Raw genomic sequence first — 16311 nt, forward strand, 5'->3', positions numbered from 1 at the left:
TCCAATCTCTCCCTCTCTAATACAGCCTTTGTACTTTTTTGTCAGATTTAACACAGAGATGTGATAATGCAACCCCATGAATTAAAAATATTCAATACATCTTGCTACTTACCCCGTAATGTCTAGACTATAAGTTGGCATACAAGACCCTCAATGATCAGGTTATAATCCTGAACACTTCACTGTTCTTTCATTCATTACTTCTTCACTGTCACGCTTTTCCTTCCCGGATTTGCTAGGGAAGCTCTGGTAGGCGGTTACCTCTTCCCTTGTACTTACTGAGCATATGTGTCTCCTGTAGCATTCATCTCTCTGTGTGGCAATGCTGTTCTACCCACGACTTTTTTATACTCTTGTTATACATTCTTCTTATAGCCTATATCCCACTAATCCTCGTCTACTTAATCTTTGTACCATCATCACATAACACAGTGCCTGGCACTTGGAAGTATTCAAAAACATTCATTCAATGAATTAATGTGCTTTTTATGTACCTTTAGCTCTTCTATTCATCAGTCTTTACTTTAAGTTTGACTTTAGCCAGATCAAATATATGACTTATGAACAGGCAGGCAAACAATGTACTAATCTCCACCAAGACACAAGTAAAAAAAAAGTCTCTATAATAATTATCTATGGTGAAATGAGGTGCAAAATCATATACTCATGTGTATTATTTCCCTGTATTATATATAAACACTAAATATAAAGAACTTAATGTTGAATTGGATATGATAAATTTGCCACAATAAAGTATCTGGAATTTAAGCTTAAAGTTTGTGTGTGTGTGCATGTGTGTGTGTGTGTGTGTGTGTGTGTGTAGTTGTAGTAATAGTAGAATAGAATTTTTTGCACCATGTCAATTTATCCAATAACACAGTATTTCAAGGTAGTTAAAGAGGAAGAGATTTCAAGAAGGAAGGTAAAAACCAAGATAAAAGAAAAAGAAAACATTAGTGGCCAAGCTAAAGAGTACTGTAATTATTAATTTTAAATTAAGGAAAAGATATTAGCTCAGAAGAATTTTTTAAGAAGTGGGCCGATATTTATTTCCTTGAAGCCTCCCTCCGTCTTTTGCACCCTCTGTTTTGTTGTACTCACATCGCTGACTTGCTGTGTGTTCTGTTTTGCCTGGACCATCACTGGGGAGTCCACGATGCTGGTGAATTTGAGGGTGTCTGGGTGCTGCCTGTATTTCTTTTCACTCAGGGCATCCCCCGCCTTTTTAACCTTTTCCACATCCAGACTCCCAATGGGTATCCAGCCGATGCCCTTCATCCAGGTGTTGTAGTCTTCCTTGTAGACATTCTGTGACAAAGGGAAAAAAGAGGAGTGAGAGCCCCAGGCAAGAACTTCTCTCTTGCAGGCTCTGACAGTGAAGGGAGATTGTCTTAGGGAGTAAATGTCACTTACATTGCTCTGTATTTGCATCATGTTCTTAGACAACTCCAGGTCCATGGCATCAGGCAGGTATGTGTAATGATGGAGTGGATGCTTATAGTTGGTATTGCTGACAATATCCTGAGCTTTCTTAGCTGCCACAACATTGAACATATCATGGGGTATGTTGAACTTCGTCTTTGTTTTCTCATAGTCATTTTTATATATCCGGTCTGATTGTATCTTGGCTACATTCATATAATGAACCAGTTTAGGATCATCTTGGAGACTTTGGAAGCCAACCATTTTCCCTTTGGCTTTTTCATAGTCTTTTTTGTACTGAACCTATTAGAAACAAAGGCGGGCATATTTTAAAATGTATCAATGAAGATTTTACTGAGCAATGAGACCATGATTTGAAGCAACTGGGCAATTTCAGAAATTTCTTCAATAACCAAACAAGTAGATACTCGCTTGTAAGCAGCCAGGAAAAATGAAAATGTTATTTTGAGCCTATTTGATTGTCTATAGCTGCTTCTGCTACCCCAGCAAGATTGGGGAAGGGGTGTTACCACTATTCATATCAGTGACAAAGTAAAAATAACTTCCTTCCCACTTAGATACTTGAGAGAGACAAATGAAAAGATAAATACTTCACAATCTCTACCAATGACATTGGGTTGCTAAAGAAGATCCCCAATAGCTGGCTATTTGATTAGTAGAATTGTAGTGGTGGTAGTAGAATTTTAATGAGTCTGCATATTCAAAGGGAGACCCAGAGCCAGTAATGTGTAAACACTAATTGGCTCTGAATGATAGTGAGAACTGAGCTTCCTTAGGGGAGACCTGGGAAACCGAGAAGCAGAGAGGCGAGGGAAGGTTTGTGTGTAGGGGTGGGGGTGGGGTTTGGGGGCAGGGAGACTGGAGGAAGCAGCCCTCAGAGGAAGAGGATCAGTGAGAAATTCTGGATGGCAGGGCCTTTAGGACACAGGCATTTATTACTCAACTGTCACGCATTTACCCTGGTGCAACGTCAATTTCATTTCAGTCAGTGATGTTGTGCTTGGGACTTGGGGAAAATCAAAAGCAAGGGGCTGTGTTCTGTCCCTGGATCATGCAGAGCAGAAAGAGAAGGAAGTCCTGGGAAGGAGAACCCAGAAAGCAAGCCAGAGCAATACCATCATAAACAAACCAGGAGACAGGGAATCACAAAACAAAAACCTCAGGGCAACTGCAGCAGTACAGGAAGGGTACCCCACTTCCCACAGGACAACAAGTGGGGGTCTGAGTCCATTGTATTTAAATTTAAGAGCAAAGGGACGTCAGTCCGCAGCTGGGTAAAAGTAAGACTGCAAAAGGAACCAAGTTCCTAACTGTAATGGAATCTAAAGACTGACAATTGGAGGCTATAAAAATTGAAGCAGAGTCATCACATGCAGAAGCAACAGGGAACTCATATAAATTAAGCAAGTTTTGAGACAAAATTTTACCATTAGGAGGCTGTTATAATTAAATAGTATGCACCTTATCTATTTTCACAAGGAGAATAAAAGTGCATTTGTAAAGAAATATTGACAAGAATTTTTAATTAGGCTGCTTGATTAGAGCTGATCAGATCTGTTTAAGGAACTTCCTTTTCTAAACAGTTTTCAACCAGACTTGCTTCCTGGTGAGGGCAGCAGATGTGGGGACTTGGGGTTAACAAGTCCACCCCACCCACAGATTATGGTTACACACAGGTGACCCATAGCCGGACTTACGTCACTCGCCGCCTGCCTGGCAGCCTTGGCAGCCTTGATGGGAATCGCATCAGTTCTCAGGTCGTACCCCTTCTTGCTCATATCTTTCAAGTCTGCTTTGTACATATTCTGAAAGAAAAATGTCATTGAAGTATAACTCAGCCCACACTTAGAAAAGACTCATCGGCAGCCCGCACTGAGCCCAAGCGCACACCTCACTGATGTTGTAGGCGTTGACTTTGGCCTGGATGAACTGGGGCAGGTCCGCTGGCAGGCTGTATTTATGGAGCGTTTCTTCTCCTTTGGCTTTGTAGACAATCTGAAAGAGAACAAAAATGCATAAACAAACTAATAAAGAAAAGGGACTTAATGGCACAGGAAAAGAGTTTTAGGGAGAGTTGCATGCACAGAGGTGCTTCTTATGAAAGACTCTTGGTGCTGTCCCCGTATCCACCTGCAAATATCTGAAGGCGTTCCAGGTCTCACATGCAATTACACATGGTCTTACCTTCGTACTGGTTCAGCCTGGACAAAGGAGTATGTATGCACTACCTACGAACCCCTTGGTTTGAATGCACTATGAACCCCTGGACCAAGGTCGCGGCACCTGGTGGAAGTTAGCCCAGGAAGGTGTCCTGATGAAAATGTGAACATGTAGACACTTTCCTAGCATAAGAGAGGCTAATCCAGGGGGATACACCAACCATCTCCATTATTCTCTGTGGGTTCCTAAAGGGAGTGGTGGGTAGTATGTTTGACTATTATATGATCTTTGTCTTAGTTCTGACTTAAAATGTAACTCCTCCATGTGATATAGTGCCTGTCTTCCTAGTCTTTCCTAGAAATAGGCATGTAGTGTTTCTTTTTTATCAAGAGAAGCCCCTCTTACCTTCTCCTTGGAAATCAAGGTCAAAATACTGGAAGGACATCCCACTGCACATAATACTCTTAAGAAATGAATTAGGTGTGCTTTGTTAATCAAAAGCTGAGGGGATTATGCAGTTGTTCATGTAATTGAGTCTCTTCAGATTCCTTAATAACTACAGGTGATCAGTACAGTTGGCATACAAATGTGTTTGTATTAGTTAGCATTCATGGAGACACGGATACAATTCACACTTACATCACTCCTCTGGGCCTGGTTAATCTTAGATTGTACTGTAATTGGAGCATCTTCAATCGAGGTAAACTTTAAAGTATCTGGATGCTGTCGATATTTTTTCTGTTCGGTGAATTAAAAAAAAAAAGAAAAACAATTATATTACTTGCACTGAAGGCTAATATATGAAAACCTTTGAAATTTATTTTGAAGAGGCATGACTTTTCTTGATTTTAAAATGTGAAAACACTAGATTTTTGGTTGCTTTTTTTGGGGGAGGGGGGGGCGGGGAGGGAGTGGGGGAGAATGAATACAATGCAAAAGCCATTATTTAAAAATTGACGTAATCTTGGATTTGTAGATACAACTTTCAGGAACCAGACTTTACTCTCTTAATTTCTTGCTTATGACACAAAAGAGGGCACTCTCAGAAAAGCAGAATACAGAAACATTTCAAATGTTTCTAAAGGATTGAGAGAAAACCATGCAGAAAGACAATTTAGGGTTCTGTGCACTAACAAGTTCTCAGAGATGCCATTTCCCCATCATACCATCAGCAATTAAAATAAAGAAGCTCTCTAGTTGAGCGAGGAGGAATTGGGGAATTGGGACAGTAACTAGGGATTATTAAAAAAGAGAGGAAGTGCCCTAGCTGGTTTGGCTCAGTGGATAGAGTGTCGGCCTAGGGACTGAAGGGTCCCAGGTTCAATTCTGGGCAAGGGCACATGCCTGGGTTTTGGGGTTGATGCCCAGTCCAGGGCATGCAAGAGGCAGCTGATTAATGATTTTCTCTCATCATTGATGTTTCTCTCTCTCTCCCTTCCTCTTTGGAATCAATAAAAATGTTTTTGTTGTGCTTTTTTTTTTTTTTTTTTTTTTTTTTTTTTTTTTTTTTTTTGAAGAGAGGAAGTACTTTTGCTCTGCAAGCCTTAATATGGTTAGTACATAGATTGTCACCAAAGTACTGAGAAGTCACATGAGAGGAAACACTGGAAAGTGTTCAAATTGGGAGCTGACTTCTAGCTACCCTTATCGCTATATTCTTCTCTACATATTCTCCCACAATTGCATCACTCTTTCAGCTTCAGACTTCTGACAAAGATACAATGGTCTTCACCAAAAACAAACAAAAGCATAAAACAACAGGAACAACAAAATCTTGAGTGTGGAAGACAACTCTCACTGAGCACCTCTGCCCCCTGTGTATGTAGTCTAATCTCCTTGATGATGGGTTTGCCTGGCAGGAGTGGGATGTTTCACTGTAGGCAGAGAGGGGACAGATCACCTGGCTGCTTTGAGGCTGCAAAATCATCGTTGTTTTTTCTTAGACTAAATAATAACTTATATACTATTTCACAGTCATCAAGAATATGACATAAAGTATAATACTTAACACAATTCCTATAATATTCTTTATATACAGTATCCACAGTCACTGAAAAGTGGGAAAATGCACATGTCCACCAACTAGACAACCAAAATGCAACATAGCCACACAAATGAATGCTACTCAATGACAAAAAGAAAGGAATTGCAGACACACGTAGGTATATGGATGAACCTTAACAACATTATTCCAAATGAAAGAAGACTGATATAAAGGAATTTTCTAGAAAAGCAGAACACTAGAGACAGAAAGTAGATGAGGGGTTGCCCGGAACTGAAGATGGGAGCAGGAATTTTACAAGGAATCTTTTTGGAGACCTAGATGAATTTTAAAGTTCGACCGTAAGGATGATTGTACAACTACAGGAATCTTTTAAAACTCATTCAGGCGTCCACTTAACATAGTATTTTATGGTACCTTGATAAAGTTGTTAAAATATTTTTGTCATGAATGGTTCCCATACGTGATTTATCTACCAGAATAATTCATGCATGTGGTTAGTTACCCCCCTCAGCAACAATTGCTAGCGAATGAAGTGGTAAAGGAGACACTCCCCATGGTTTGGGGAATTTCCTCACGGCACACGCACAAATCTCTCTGTGACAAATGAATGCGCTGGCTTTACCTCATTCAGGATGTCTGAAGCTCTCTTTGCCTTTTCCACTTCTAAGGAGCCATAAGGCACCCAGCCACAGCCTTTCATCCAGCTGTTGTAGTCAGCTTTGTATTCGACCTAGAACACCAAGAGAAAGGTTACATTTCTTTTGCTCAGGATCATGCTTATTCATAAAATCATTAACGTGTTAAGATTTCTGATCAACTTTCTTACTCCAGACATGAAGGTTACTTCAAACATATTCTTGGCGAAAGAATTTAACAGCCCTTAGATTCTCACTGCTTTCCCAGTGGGCATATGTTTTATTTAATCTTTATTTCCAACTGCGTGGATGTTCAACCAGGAAAACACTAATTTCAAAGCTGCATTTTAAGGAATAAATGAAGTTGTTATATTAAGATAATCAAATGTGAGAGGTTTGCTCATAGAGCTCTAAGTATTATTTGTAAATGGTCAAATTAGGACTGAAGACCACATTAAAGTTGGATAATTTGGCTCATTTTCTGATAAGAGTTGATAGTAGTTTGCTCGCAAAGCCCTTCATGTGTAATAGTCAGCTTAGGAGTGTTTCTACATTGGCTGACAGTGCACTGTAACACAGTTGTGCTCATTAATTTGTTTATCATTTAGAATTGGTCCTATTTTGAGGACACTTACTTAATATTATTAAAATAATGAGTTACCCTTATTATCCAGCTATGATAGTACCTAAACTTAAACTCTAGATACAAACTTCAAATTGTTGTTCTTTAGTGTGGGCTACTAATTAAAATGAAGAAAAAAAATCGAGAAACCATATGGTTCCTACCTGTAAGAGGCTTACAATTTATTTGGGAGGAAGAAACATAGCAAAAATTAAACAAATAAATAAGATGGCTATGTATAAAACAGAATTCTTAGTGATGGAATGCTGATATCCCATTTTTTTTTATTCACACCGCCAAAAGATGGAAGCAACCCAAATGTCCACTGACTGGTCAATGGCTAAACAGAATGTGGAGTAGCATAAAATAGAACTATAGTCGCCTCAAAAAGGTAGGAAACTCTGACAAATGCTACAAGACTGATGAACCTTGTGGACATCACACTAAGTGGTTAGGATTAGGTGAAGCCACTCACAAAAAGACAAATGTGGGATTATTGCATTTATAAGAGGTCTCTAGAGCAGTCCAACTCACAGAAACAGGAAGCAGAAGGGTGGTTGCCAGGGGTAGAGAGAGGGAGGAAATGAGGAGTTGTTGTATCTGTGTGTGGAGTTTCAGTTGTGCAAAGTTCTGGAGACTGATTGCACAACAAGGTGAATATAATTAACTGCTACAGAAGTGTAGACTTAAAATGGTAAAGATGGCACATTTTATGGTAAGTGTATTTTGCCACATCTTCAGAAAATAGAATTGTTAGGATAAAGTGCTCAATTGTATAGCTCAGACAAATTCATTTGCCTAAAGAAGTTTTGATCTGCGGAAAAAAGTCCAGCTACTATTACAAAAATTTATGCTGTAATTATATATTTTATTTTTAGACAAGATAGAAATCTAGGTAAAAAATTATTGATAGTGATAATAATCATAGTGAATGTTTTTTGAGAACTCACCAAGGCCTGGCACCCTGCGAAATATTTTTGCAAACATTTAAATCCTCAAAACAGTTGTTTTGTTTTATTCCAATTTTACAAGGAGGGCTGTAGACTCAGCAAAATGGATAACTTTCCCCAAGGGAAACAGTGATGGGGTACATCCTAGTCGCAGGTCTCTCCAACTCTGAAGGGTGTGTTCTCATAGAACCACAGGGGTAACTGTCCCATTACAGTTCTCACATACAGAAGATCATGCAGACACCTGTGAGACATGCCAAAAAACTCACTCCGCCTAGAAATCTTTCTCAGTTTCTACCTTAATTTAGGAGGGATTAGAGGAAATTATTATAGATACTCACGTCGCTCTGCAGTGCATACGCCTTCTTGGCAAGGTCCAGGTTGATGCTATCGGGCGGGTAGCTGTAACTGTGTGGGACATTCCTGTAGTCCATGTCACTGGCAATTGCCTGAGCTTTCTTAGCCTGAGTGACTTGGAGCATATCAAGAGGTGCGGTGTAGATCGTTTTTGACTTTTCGTAGTCTTTATGATATTCGCGCTGTGAACAGGAAATTACCATTTAGTACCTTAATGGATTTCCAGAAAAAGCACAGAGTACTCTTATAAACAACACATATGAGTTCAGAAAAACAGATCCAAACATCTGAGTAGCTATTTTTTTTTCTCTAAAATTTGTTCATAAGTTACACATTGTTGAAATGCTCCCCAAAATCATACTTGGACAGATCTTCTCAAATCTCTTTTTAAATCAAAGTACAACTGTCAGACATCAGGAATGGGCCATGGCTTCTGCTTCAGCTAGGTACTACTTTATTTTAAAACAGGGGTTTTCAAAGACTGCTAACAAACGATATGATCTATGGAGATAACCTATCCTTTTGAAGAGTATTCCAATAAGGAATAGAGAGTTAGAAACATTAGTGAGAGAGAAACACTGATCAGCTGCCTCCTGTACACCTCCAACTGGGGATGTGCCCACAACTAAGGTACATGCCCTTGACCGGAATCAAACCTGGGACCCTTCAGTCCACAGGCCGATGCTCTATCCACTGAGCCAAACCGGTCAGGACAGGGATTGTTTTTTTGATTGACCAAAATCACATGATGATAATTTCATACTTCTGGTTTTATAAGATGACTGCTTGATAAACAGAAGTGTACACTTGGTTGTTGGAGTTTTTAAAATCATCTTTAAAGGGATGGTTTCTGATTTTTCAACTTGATTATTCCACATTTCATACCTGATCACATGAGCTCATGGATAAAAGGAAAGCAAATAATACAAACATCCTTTTATTTAGTAATGAAAAACTAATATTTGCAAGCTATGTTGAACATTCTTAGCACTCTTACGTGATTCTCTAAACATTTTTTAAATACATCAAATGCTGCAATTTGCAACTGGCACTGAGATAACTGGCACTGAGAATCTCAAAGGTTTTTTCATACCACGTTTACTTTTGGTAACAATTTAAAAGAAACTTCAGACTGCAGTCGCTGTAACATCTCAAAGGAGAAATGTCTGTGAAGTTAAGCCATTAGAGTAACCTTGGCCTCCTGTACAGTGTTCTCATAAAACAAACATCCTCACTGAACCTCAGAAGGCACTTCCCTTGGCTGTTTTTCTGGAATGGTTAGCCAGGTTACTAACGAGGTCAAAGTCCCAGCTTTATCAACTGCCTTAATGAGAGACAGTTGCCGTTAGGAAAATTCTAAACCCATTATATGTCCCCATTGTCATAGAATCATTAAAGACAGTGACCCAAGCTAACAAATATAGATGTGCATTATAACTCTGTAGAAATTCCTTTTGCAAATGATCCAGTCCATTAGGGAATGTGATCTTCCTTCTAATATTTTGTGGGTATTAACTTTCACTGAATACATTTATCACTTAGTTGTAAAATCTTAATTCTAGTTTATAAAAATAAAATGTGAAAACTTTCTGATGGTATGCAAAAACATTAAAAAATGTAAAGATAGTTTGTCTTTATTACAAATAAACTGATAAAGCAATGTTGCAACAGCAGTTGGTGTATGGGAGTGTTTTTAACTCTTTTGTTTATGTTCATACCCATTCACACATACCTGCACATATAAAATGTTGTCAAAGGGCCAAAGGGCTTTAAAAGACTCTTTTAAAAAGCTATGCATGTTCTATACCTGCAGCTTAGTATTGAGCCTGGATATTAGGTGATAATGGCTCATTAGTGACTTTTCTTTTGGATGCCAACATCAGTCAATTAAGAAGTACTTACTGAGCACTATTATGTGCCTAGTGTTCTAATGGGTTCTGTGATAGGATGAAACAAAGATAAATATACATGTGCTCTCAACAGAGAGCTATAACCTTTTTGAGTTAAGAACAGATAAGGAAATAGATAACAAGACAGTTTCATGTATATAAGCACGGTATACTGATATAGTTCAGTGTGACATTATTAGATAAAGTAACTGAATGGGATGTCTTAAAGTTCTTTATGTGTAAACACAAAATGAATGAGAGAAGGCACATACCTGATCACATGAGCTCATGGATAAAAGGAAAGCAAATAATACAAACATCCTTTTATTTAGTAATGAAAAACTAATATTTGCAAGCTATGTTGAACATTCTTAGCACTCTTACGTGATTCTCTAAACATTTTTTAAATACATCAAATGCTGCAATTTGCAATAGTAGATGCTTATTTCTCTATAGTAAGAATTTTAAACAAAAGATAATAGATGGTCCATAGACCAGCCTTAGGAAAGCCATAAATTCTCTGAAAAGTAGGCAAAAGGCATGAAAAAAAGTTTGTTTTTCCAGATGGATAATCCAAATACTTTATCGGATTCTCAAAGGGGACTATGATTAATGAGCATTTTTCTAGGCCAATACTAATTACCAAATTATCAACAAAGAGCAATGACAGCTATACTAAGATTTTTATCTGTTGACTCAAGATTTTCTTCCAAAATAAAAGAGGTTTTAAAACCATGATTTCAAAGGTTATTTTTTAATTAGAAGAAAATATGACAACACCTACTGATGTTTTCCAAAAGGTTTTAAGAATTACAACCAATATTCTATTAAATATCAACATATTTTTCAAAGTGAATGCACATCAAGTACAAAGCAATCATTTTCCTCCTCAATCATGAGAGGTGTAAGAATCTGGGAGATCATTCCACTTCTAAAGTTCTCCCCAGTGGCATGTTAACAGAGATGCCATCTTGAAAGCGAGACAGACTGACGAAAGCACTCACATCACTCTGCATTTTCGCCGTCTTCAGAGAGTGCAGCATCTTGGGGTCATCATTAATGCTGAGGGCTCCGATCATTTTGCCCCTGTTCTTCTCATAGTCTTTCTTGTACATCACCTGCAAAGACATCACACACGTCAGCCCCCTCTCATCAGGGAACAGCACCGAGTCCCCAGCCCAGGTCCCGGGCCATACTCACCTCACTAGCATTCCTGCTGTTGGCTTTGGCTGCCAGCAGGGGGATGGCATCCACTTTAATGTCAAATTTCTTAGCTTTGGTCTTCTCCCAGTCGTGCTTATAAACATTCTGGACAGGAAAATTTTAATAAAGGAATTTTAACAAAAATTTTAATAAAGGAACTTTAACAAAAGGGATCTGCATGTTATCACACTTTGAAGACTACAAGGTAACCCAATACTTTTGTCTTACTATAAAATAAAGAGACTGTTTTCATTGTCCACAAAATCATGCATGTTTAGATACTTCTCAAGCTGAAGCTTCTAACTACAAGATTAACCTTTTCTGCTCTCCATTAGAACATTTCATCAAATTAACTTAATTCTAGTAATCATACTAATCTATGATTCCTAACACTGGGTATTTTATAGGATGGCACAAATATTTTATAGTTAACTTTTTATGGTATGAAAGCATTGTTTTAATTTGACCTCAAAATCCTCAGCAAAGCTTATTTTATGAATTATTATAGTACTCATTGTTGTTGGATATTATAATATTAGCACTTATTTATAGGATTGTTGAAGAAATGGAAACCCCTAAGGGTAATTGGACTTTCCTGTAAGAACTAAGTCTGGAAATAAAAGATGGCACTGGATACTTGTCCTTATGCCCTTTGAATACCTTATAACTTCCTAAGTGCAAGGACTCTTACACGTAGAAATGAGATCATTTATGTGAAACAAGAAACATTATGGGCTTGGGGAATAAATGAAACAACGCTCAATCTTTAAAAAATCAAATCCTGGAAGAAAATTAAACATAGTATAATACAAATGAATATTTGACTAACAGATCTAACATCAAATTGCAATTAGACACACATGAGTGGTGGCATTTTGAAGGCTGGTTAAAATCTATTAGGACTGTCTGATTGTATGAAGCTACTGACATGATTGCTACACACATTTTATGAGATAAAGTCAAAGTTACATTGGCAGAGACAGAGGAACAGGGTACAAATGTTACATGTTCATCCCATCTTCAGCATTATGTTTATTTAGTGAAACAGTTAACAAATAAAAGCACAAGTTGTCTGTTTATCGCATGGCATAGCGGTAAGGAACTCACATCGCTCAGGTTATAAGCGTTGACTCTGTGCTGGATAAAGGCGGGAGTATCTGGAGGTATATGGCACTTGAACTTTTCACTTTCATGTTTCGCTTTGTAATTTAGCTGAGAGAGAGAGAGAGAGAGAGAGAGAGAGAGAGAGAGAGAGAGAGAGAGAGCGCGCTTAGTTTGGAGGAAGAATTCTCCTAAGTACAAAAACTAATTTTCACTAAAGAAAATGTAAAATACATTTTGTTAAATAACACCTGACAAAGTTGTTAAGGTTAAAAGAGAAAGTCGGAGGGAGGGTTGGCCACCTCGCATTATTGACAACCGTGTGCTGGACGCATGACTGCTATTGTCACATCTGTTACCCCGGAAGGACCCAAGTGGAGGGAGGTGGCTCTTTCATACGTGGTCCCCTTCCCATATATCACAATTGGCCCTGTGGATTCTGAGAGGACAGCCCTTTCAAATCTTTTCTTACAGATACAGGGAGGGGCAGAAATAGGTTTGCTTATGTGGAAAATAATACAATACTTAATAAGTAATATTTTGCATACTCACAACTATAAGCTTCCTTTTGCCCTACCCAGTATGATTATGGCCCTGTGCAAATATGATGGTTTGTTGATACTCCAAAGCCTTTCATTTCTGGCCATGTATCTGAGATTACTTTTATTTTTTAGTTCAATATAAGTTTGGAAATTCAGGCTTAAAACTTAGATGATAAAACTTATTACAAACACCCCATTTTCCAAAAATGCATTTGAGAGAGAAAAACCCCAGGTGTTAAATACCTGCTCTGGGCCAGGTTGTGGACTACGCACACATCTCCTCTCACTTAATTTTCAAAACAACCACAAGTTTTGAAAAGGAAATATGAGGCCTGAGAAGTTAAGTGATTTGCCTAGACAGCTGGAAATTGAGTCCAGTTTTGACTTCAGAACTCATGTTCCCTTCAGGGCATTGAGCTGCACCAGTCTCCGTTATAGAACAATTTTACTAGAATTATTATCCACCCAAGAAGACGGGGAAGATAAAAGACAACTAAATGGGAAAATATTTTAGGTGATCACAGAAATATACAACTTACAGAGCGTTTTGTGTTACTGGGTTTTCTGTATAGAGTTATGCTACATTTCCCCCCATGACGGCATTGCCTGGGTGGGTAGAGGAACTTACATCACTCAGCTGTTTGGCATTGATCTGGGCTTGCAGCTGAACAGGCGAGTCGGTTACTTGAGTGAATTTTGTCTTATCTGGATGGACTCTGTAGGTGTGCTGTGGGCGAGGAAAGGAATCGAGGTTAGCAATATCGAGGTGGCCATTAGGATGGATGAGCAGAACCTGTCGTTAATAAAACACTTTTTTTTTTTTTTCTAATTAGACTGTAGCATCTGTGAGAGACACTTTTACACTGCACAAGAAACTCTCCCATATCTTCAGATGCCCAATAACTCTTCTTAGGGAAAATCAGCTAGAATTAGCTCTTGGAATGTATGGATGATAGAAAAAATAGTACATCTACTGTAAGATAAATTTTCTTTCAATTTTTTGAGTTGCATTTCTTTGTAAAAGTGTCTGAATTTTAAACATATCTTGACCTCGAGATGCCATGGAGGGCAGTCACACCCGCAGTGCACACCACAGACTTACATCCTTACACTGATCCAGTTTCTTCATAGTTTCATATTCCTGAGTTATGGTCTGGGGGAAGAAGCCTTTGCCTCTGTCCTCTTCATAATCTGCTCTGTAGTTTTTCTACAAGGAAAAGAAATCAGCATGAGGATGCAACCATTGTGTTCATGTAATTTAGAAAGTGAAGCAATTGTCTTAGCACTTACATCACTGTTTTGAGCCGTGACTTTCATGCAGTGTGCATAATACGGATCTTCATAGCTGCCTACATAATGTCCCAAAACATTCTTTAAGTAGGAATCTCTATATTGAGTCTGAAAAACAAGGCATTTCATTTAGTTATTTGTGAAATGATGGGTCTTTTCTTTAACAGGAGTGGTTGTAGGATTGCTTACATCACTGCTGAATTTCTTGAGAACTGAGTCCAGCTGAAATTTGGGCGTCTCGCAGTAATTTATGCTCCTCGCCTTTGTCTTTTCATAGTTTTCCTTGTACCGTTTCTGTAAAGAAAAAAAAATTAGTTAGATTCTTGTCACTCCCATGCTGATGATAGCACTCGTATTTGCCAGCACTAAGCCAAAGAAGAAGAAGAAGAAATAGTGCCTATTAACTGCCTTAAAAACTGGCAATTAGATGCTAGAGGTGTCATGAATGATGAGCCTTTTCTATTTGTAATTATTGTGAGGCCTATTTTGTGTGTGTGTGTGTGTGTGTGTGTGTGTGTGTGTGTGTGTTTAATATATTTTATTGATTTTTTTTTTTTTTTTTTTTTTTTTTTACAGAGAGGAAGGGAGAGGAAGAGAGAGTCAGAAACATCGATGAGAGAGAAACATCTATCAGCTTCCTCCTGCACACTGGGGATGTGCCCACAACCAAGGTACATGCCCTTGACTGGAATCAAATCTGGGACCCTTGAGTTGCAGGCTGATGATCTACCCACTGAGCCAAATCAGTCAGGGTGAGGACTGTTTTTAACGTTCTTCAAAAAATTAAGAAGCCAAGAAGCTGCCTCTTAGCAAGCCCTTAGTTACAGAGATTCTTGCATATTTCTGAATTGCTGTTCTCTGTCCCCCAACTCACATACCTTTCCCTCACACAGGTGCCACAACAAACAGGAATAGCGAATTTTTCATTTTTTTAAACAACCCTTCATGAAAGACTCAGTAAATGTTGAGAAATACACACTCTCTCTTCCTCCTTCTACCAAGGAAAAATTTTGTACTGTACCATAAAATAAGGTATATTTAAGAACTCATATCACGAATCCACTAAACTCCTCTTCCCCGCTGGGATTCATCTTTTCTCTGTAACAATGACCACAAACAATGATTGGAGTGCAGAAGCACAACTGAGACAGCAGGTTGCTGTCAGTTTTTCACATTTGGATTTGCAATTGTGAATGGTGCTATTCGTTTTTAATATTTTTATATTCCTGCCTTTATCAGCAGAGTGGATGTCAACCTTGGCTTTTATGTGTGTGGTAAAGATGGCCTTTCTGTAGGATGCAGGAGATGGGCATTGATTTCCCCACAGAGTTATGTGGACAGACCCATTTACACACTCTCTCTCTCTCTCTCTCTCTCTCTCTCTCTCTCTCTCTCTCTTTCCTGTCACTCACTCACCCCACTTCTCAATATCATGTGTTCATCTCCACAGTGCTGACAACCCAGGGGACAAAGAAAAAATAACAAATTCACCCAGAGAGCCACATATAACCCTCAAACGTTGGGAAAACTTAATATAACCATAAGGGAAAAAACTCAACTGATCACGTGGTCAGTCTCTTTAAACATATAGCCAAAGTCGACTGGGGCTGCTAATGCCAGGGCCAGTTCTTACTTATCTAATCTATTTTAATCCAAATGGATTAGTAAAGCTCTTGACAATTCCAAGTAGTAATTCCTGTGAAGAGTTAGGGAGCAGCCTTCTAGGTCCTGCTGTCTGCAGGTGATGGTTTCTGTGGCCAAGGTCTGAGGAGACAAAGGCAGAGCTGGGGGAGCAGCTGTACAACAGGAGCATATCCCTCCTTCTCCCAGCAGCCGGCATGAGGAACCCAAGGGCAGGGCACAGAGCTGCGTCATCTCTCTCCTCTCTCTCTCTCTCTCTCTCTCTCTCTCTCTCTCTCTCTCTCTCTCTCTCTCAAAATCCACCTCTTTCAAAATCTCCTTCTGCCAAAAAGCACAGCACGTCTCCTACAATAGACTCTACTCAGGGAGGCCCAAGCACCTGCAGCCCTGAAGCATGTGAGGATTTCCCTGCCCCTTGAACTTGATCCACAGCCCCCACCCCCACAAATGACACATCATGCTCAGAGGCACCA

General features: G+C 38.9%; 1 protein-coding gene across 19 annotated transcripts in view; it reads right to left on the reverse strand.

Moving 5' to 3' along the window:
• NEB (nebulin) overlaps positions 1 to 16311 on the reverse strand; it is a 181156-nt gene that overhangs the window by 140190 nt on the left and 24655 nt on the right. For all 19 annotated transcript variants that reach the window (XM_084892858.1, XM_084892857.1, XM_084892856.1 and 16 more), the window contains exons 14-27: positions 14387 to 14491; positions 14198 to 14305; positions 14010 to 14114; positions 13536 to 13634; positions 12372 to 12476; positions 11262 to 11369; positions 11066 to 11179; positions 8157 to 8354; positions 6231 to 6338; positions 4243 to 4341; positions 3334 to 3438; positions 3141 to 3248; positions 1414 to 1725; positions 1102 to 1308 (exon numbers count right to left, since the gene is read on the reverse strand). In XM_084892858.1, the coding sequence (XP_084748984.1) occupies positions 1102 to 1308; positions 1414 to 1725; positions 3141 to 3248; positions 3334 to 3438; positions 4243 to 4341; positions 6231 to 6338; positions 8157 to 8354; positions 11066 to 11179; positions 11262 to 11369; positions 12372 to 12476; positions 13536 to 13634; positions 14010 to 14114; positions 14198 to 14305; positions 14387 to 14491 (1881 nt within the window). The remainder of the gene's footprint in view (positions 1 to 1101; positions 1309 to 1413; positions 1726 to 3140; positions 3249 to 3333; positions 3439 to 4242; positions 4342 to 6230; positions 6339 to 8156; positions 8355 to 11065; positions 11180 to 11261; positions 11370 to 12371; positions 12477 to 13535; positions 13635 to 14009; positions 14115 to 14197; positions 14306 to 14386; positions 14492 to 16311) is intronic.

Source organism: Pipistrellus hanaki, assembly GCF_964339955.1.
Source record: "Pipistrellus hanaki genome assembly, chromosome: 8".
NCBI classification, from domain to species: domain Eukaryota; kingdom Metazoa; phylum Chordata; class Mammalia; order Chiroptera; family Vespertilionidae; genus Pipistrellus; species Pipistrellus hanaki.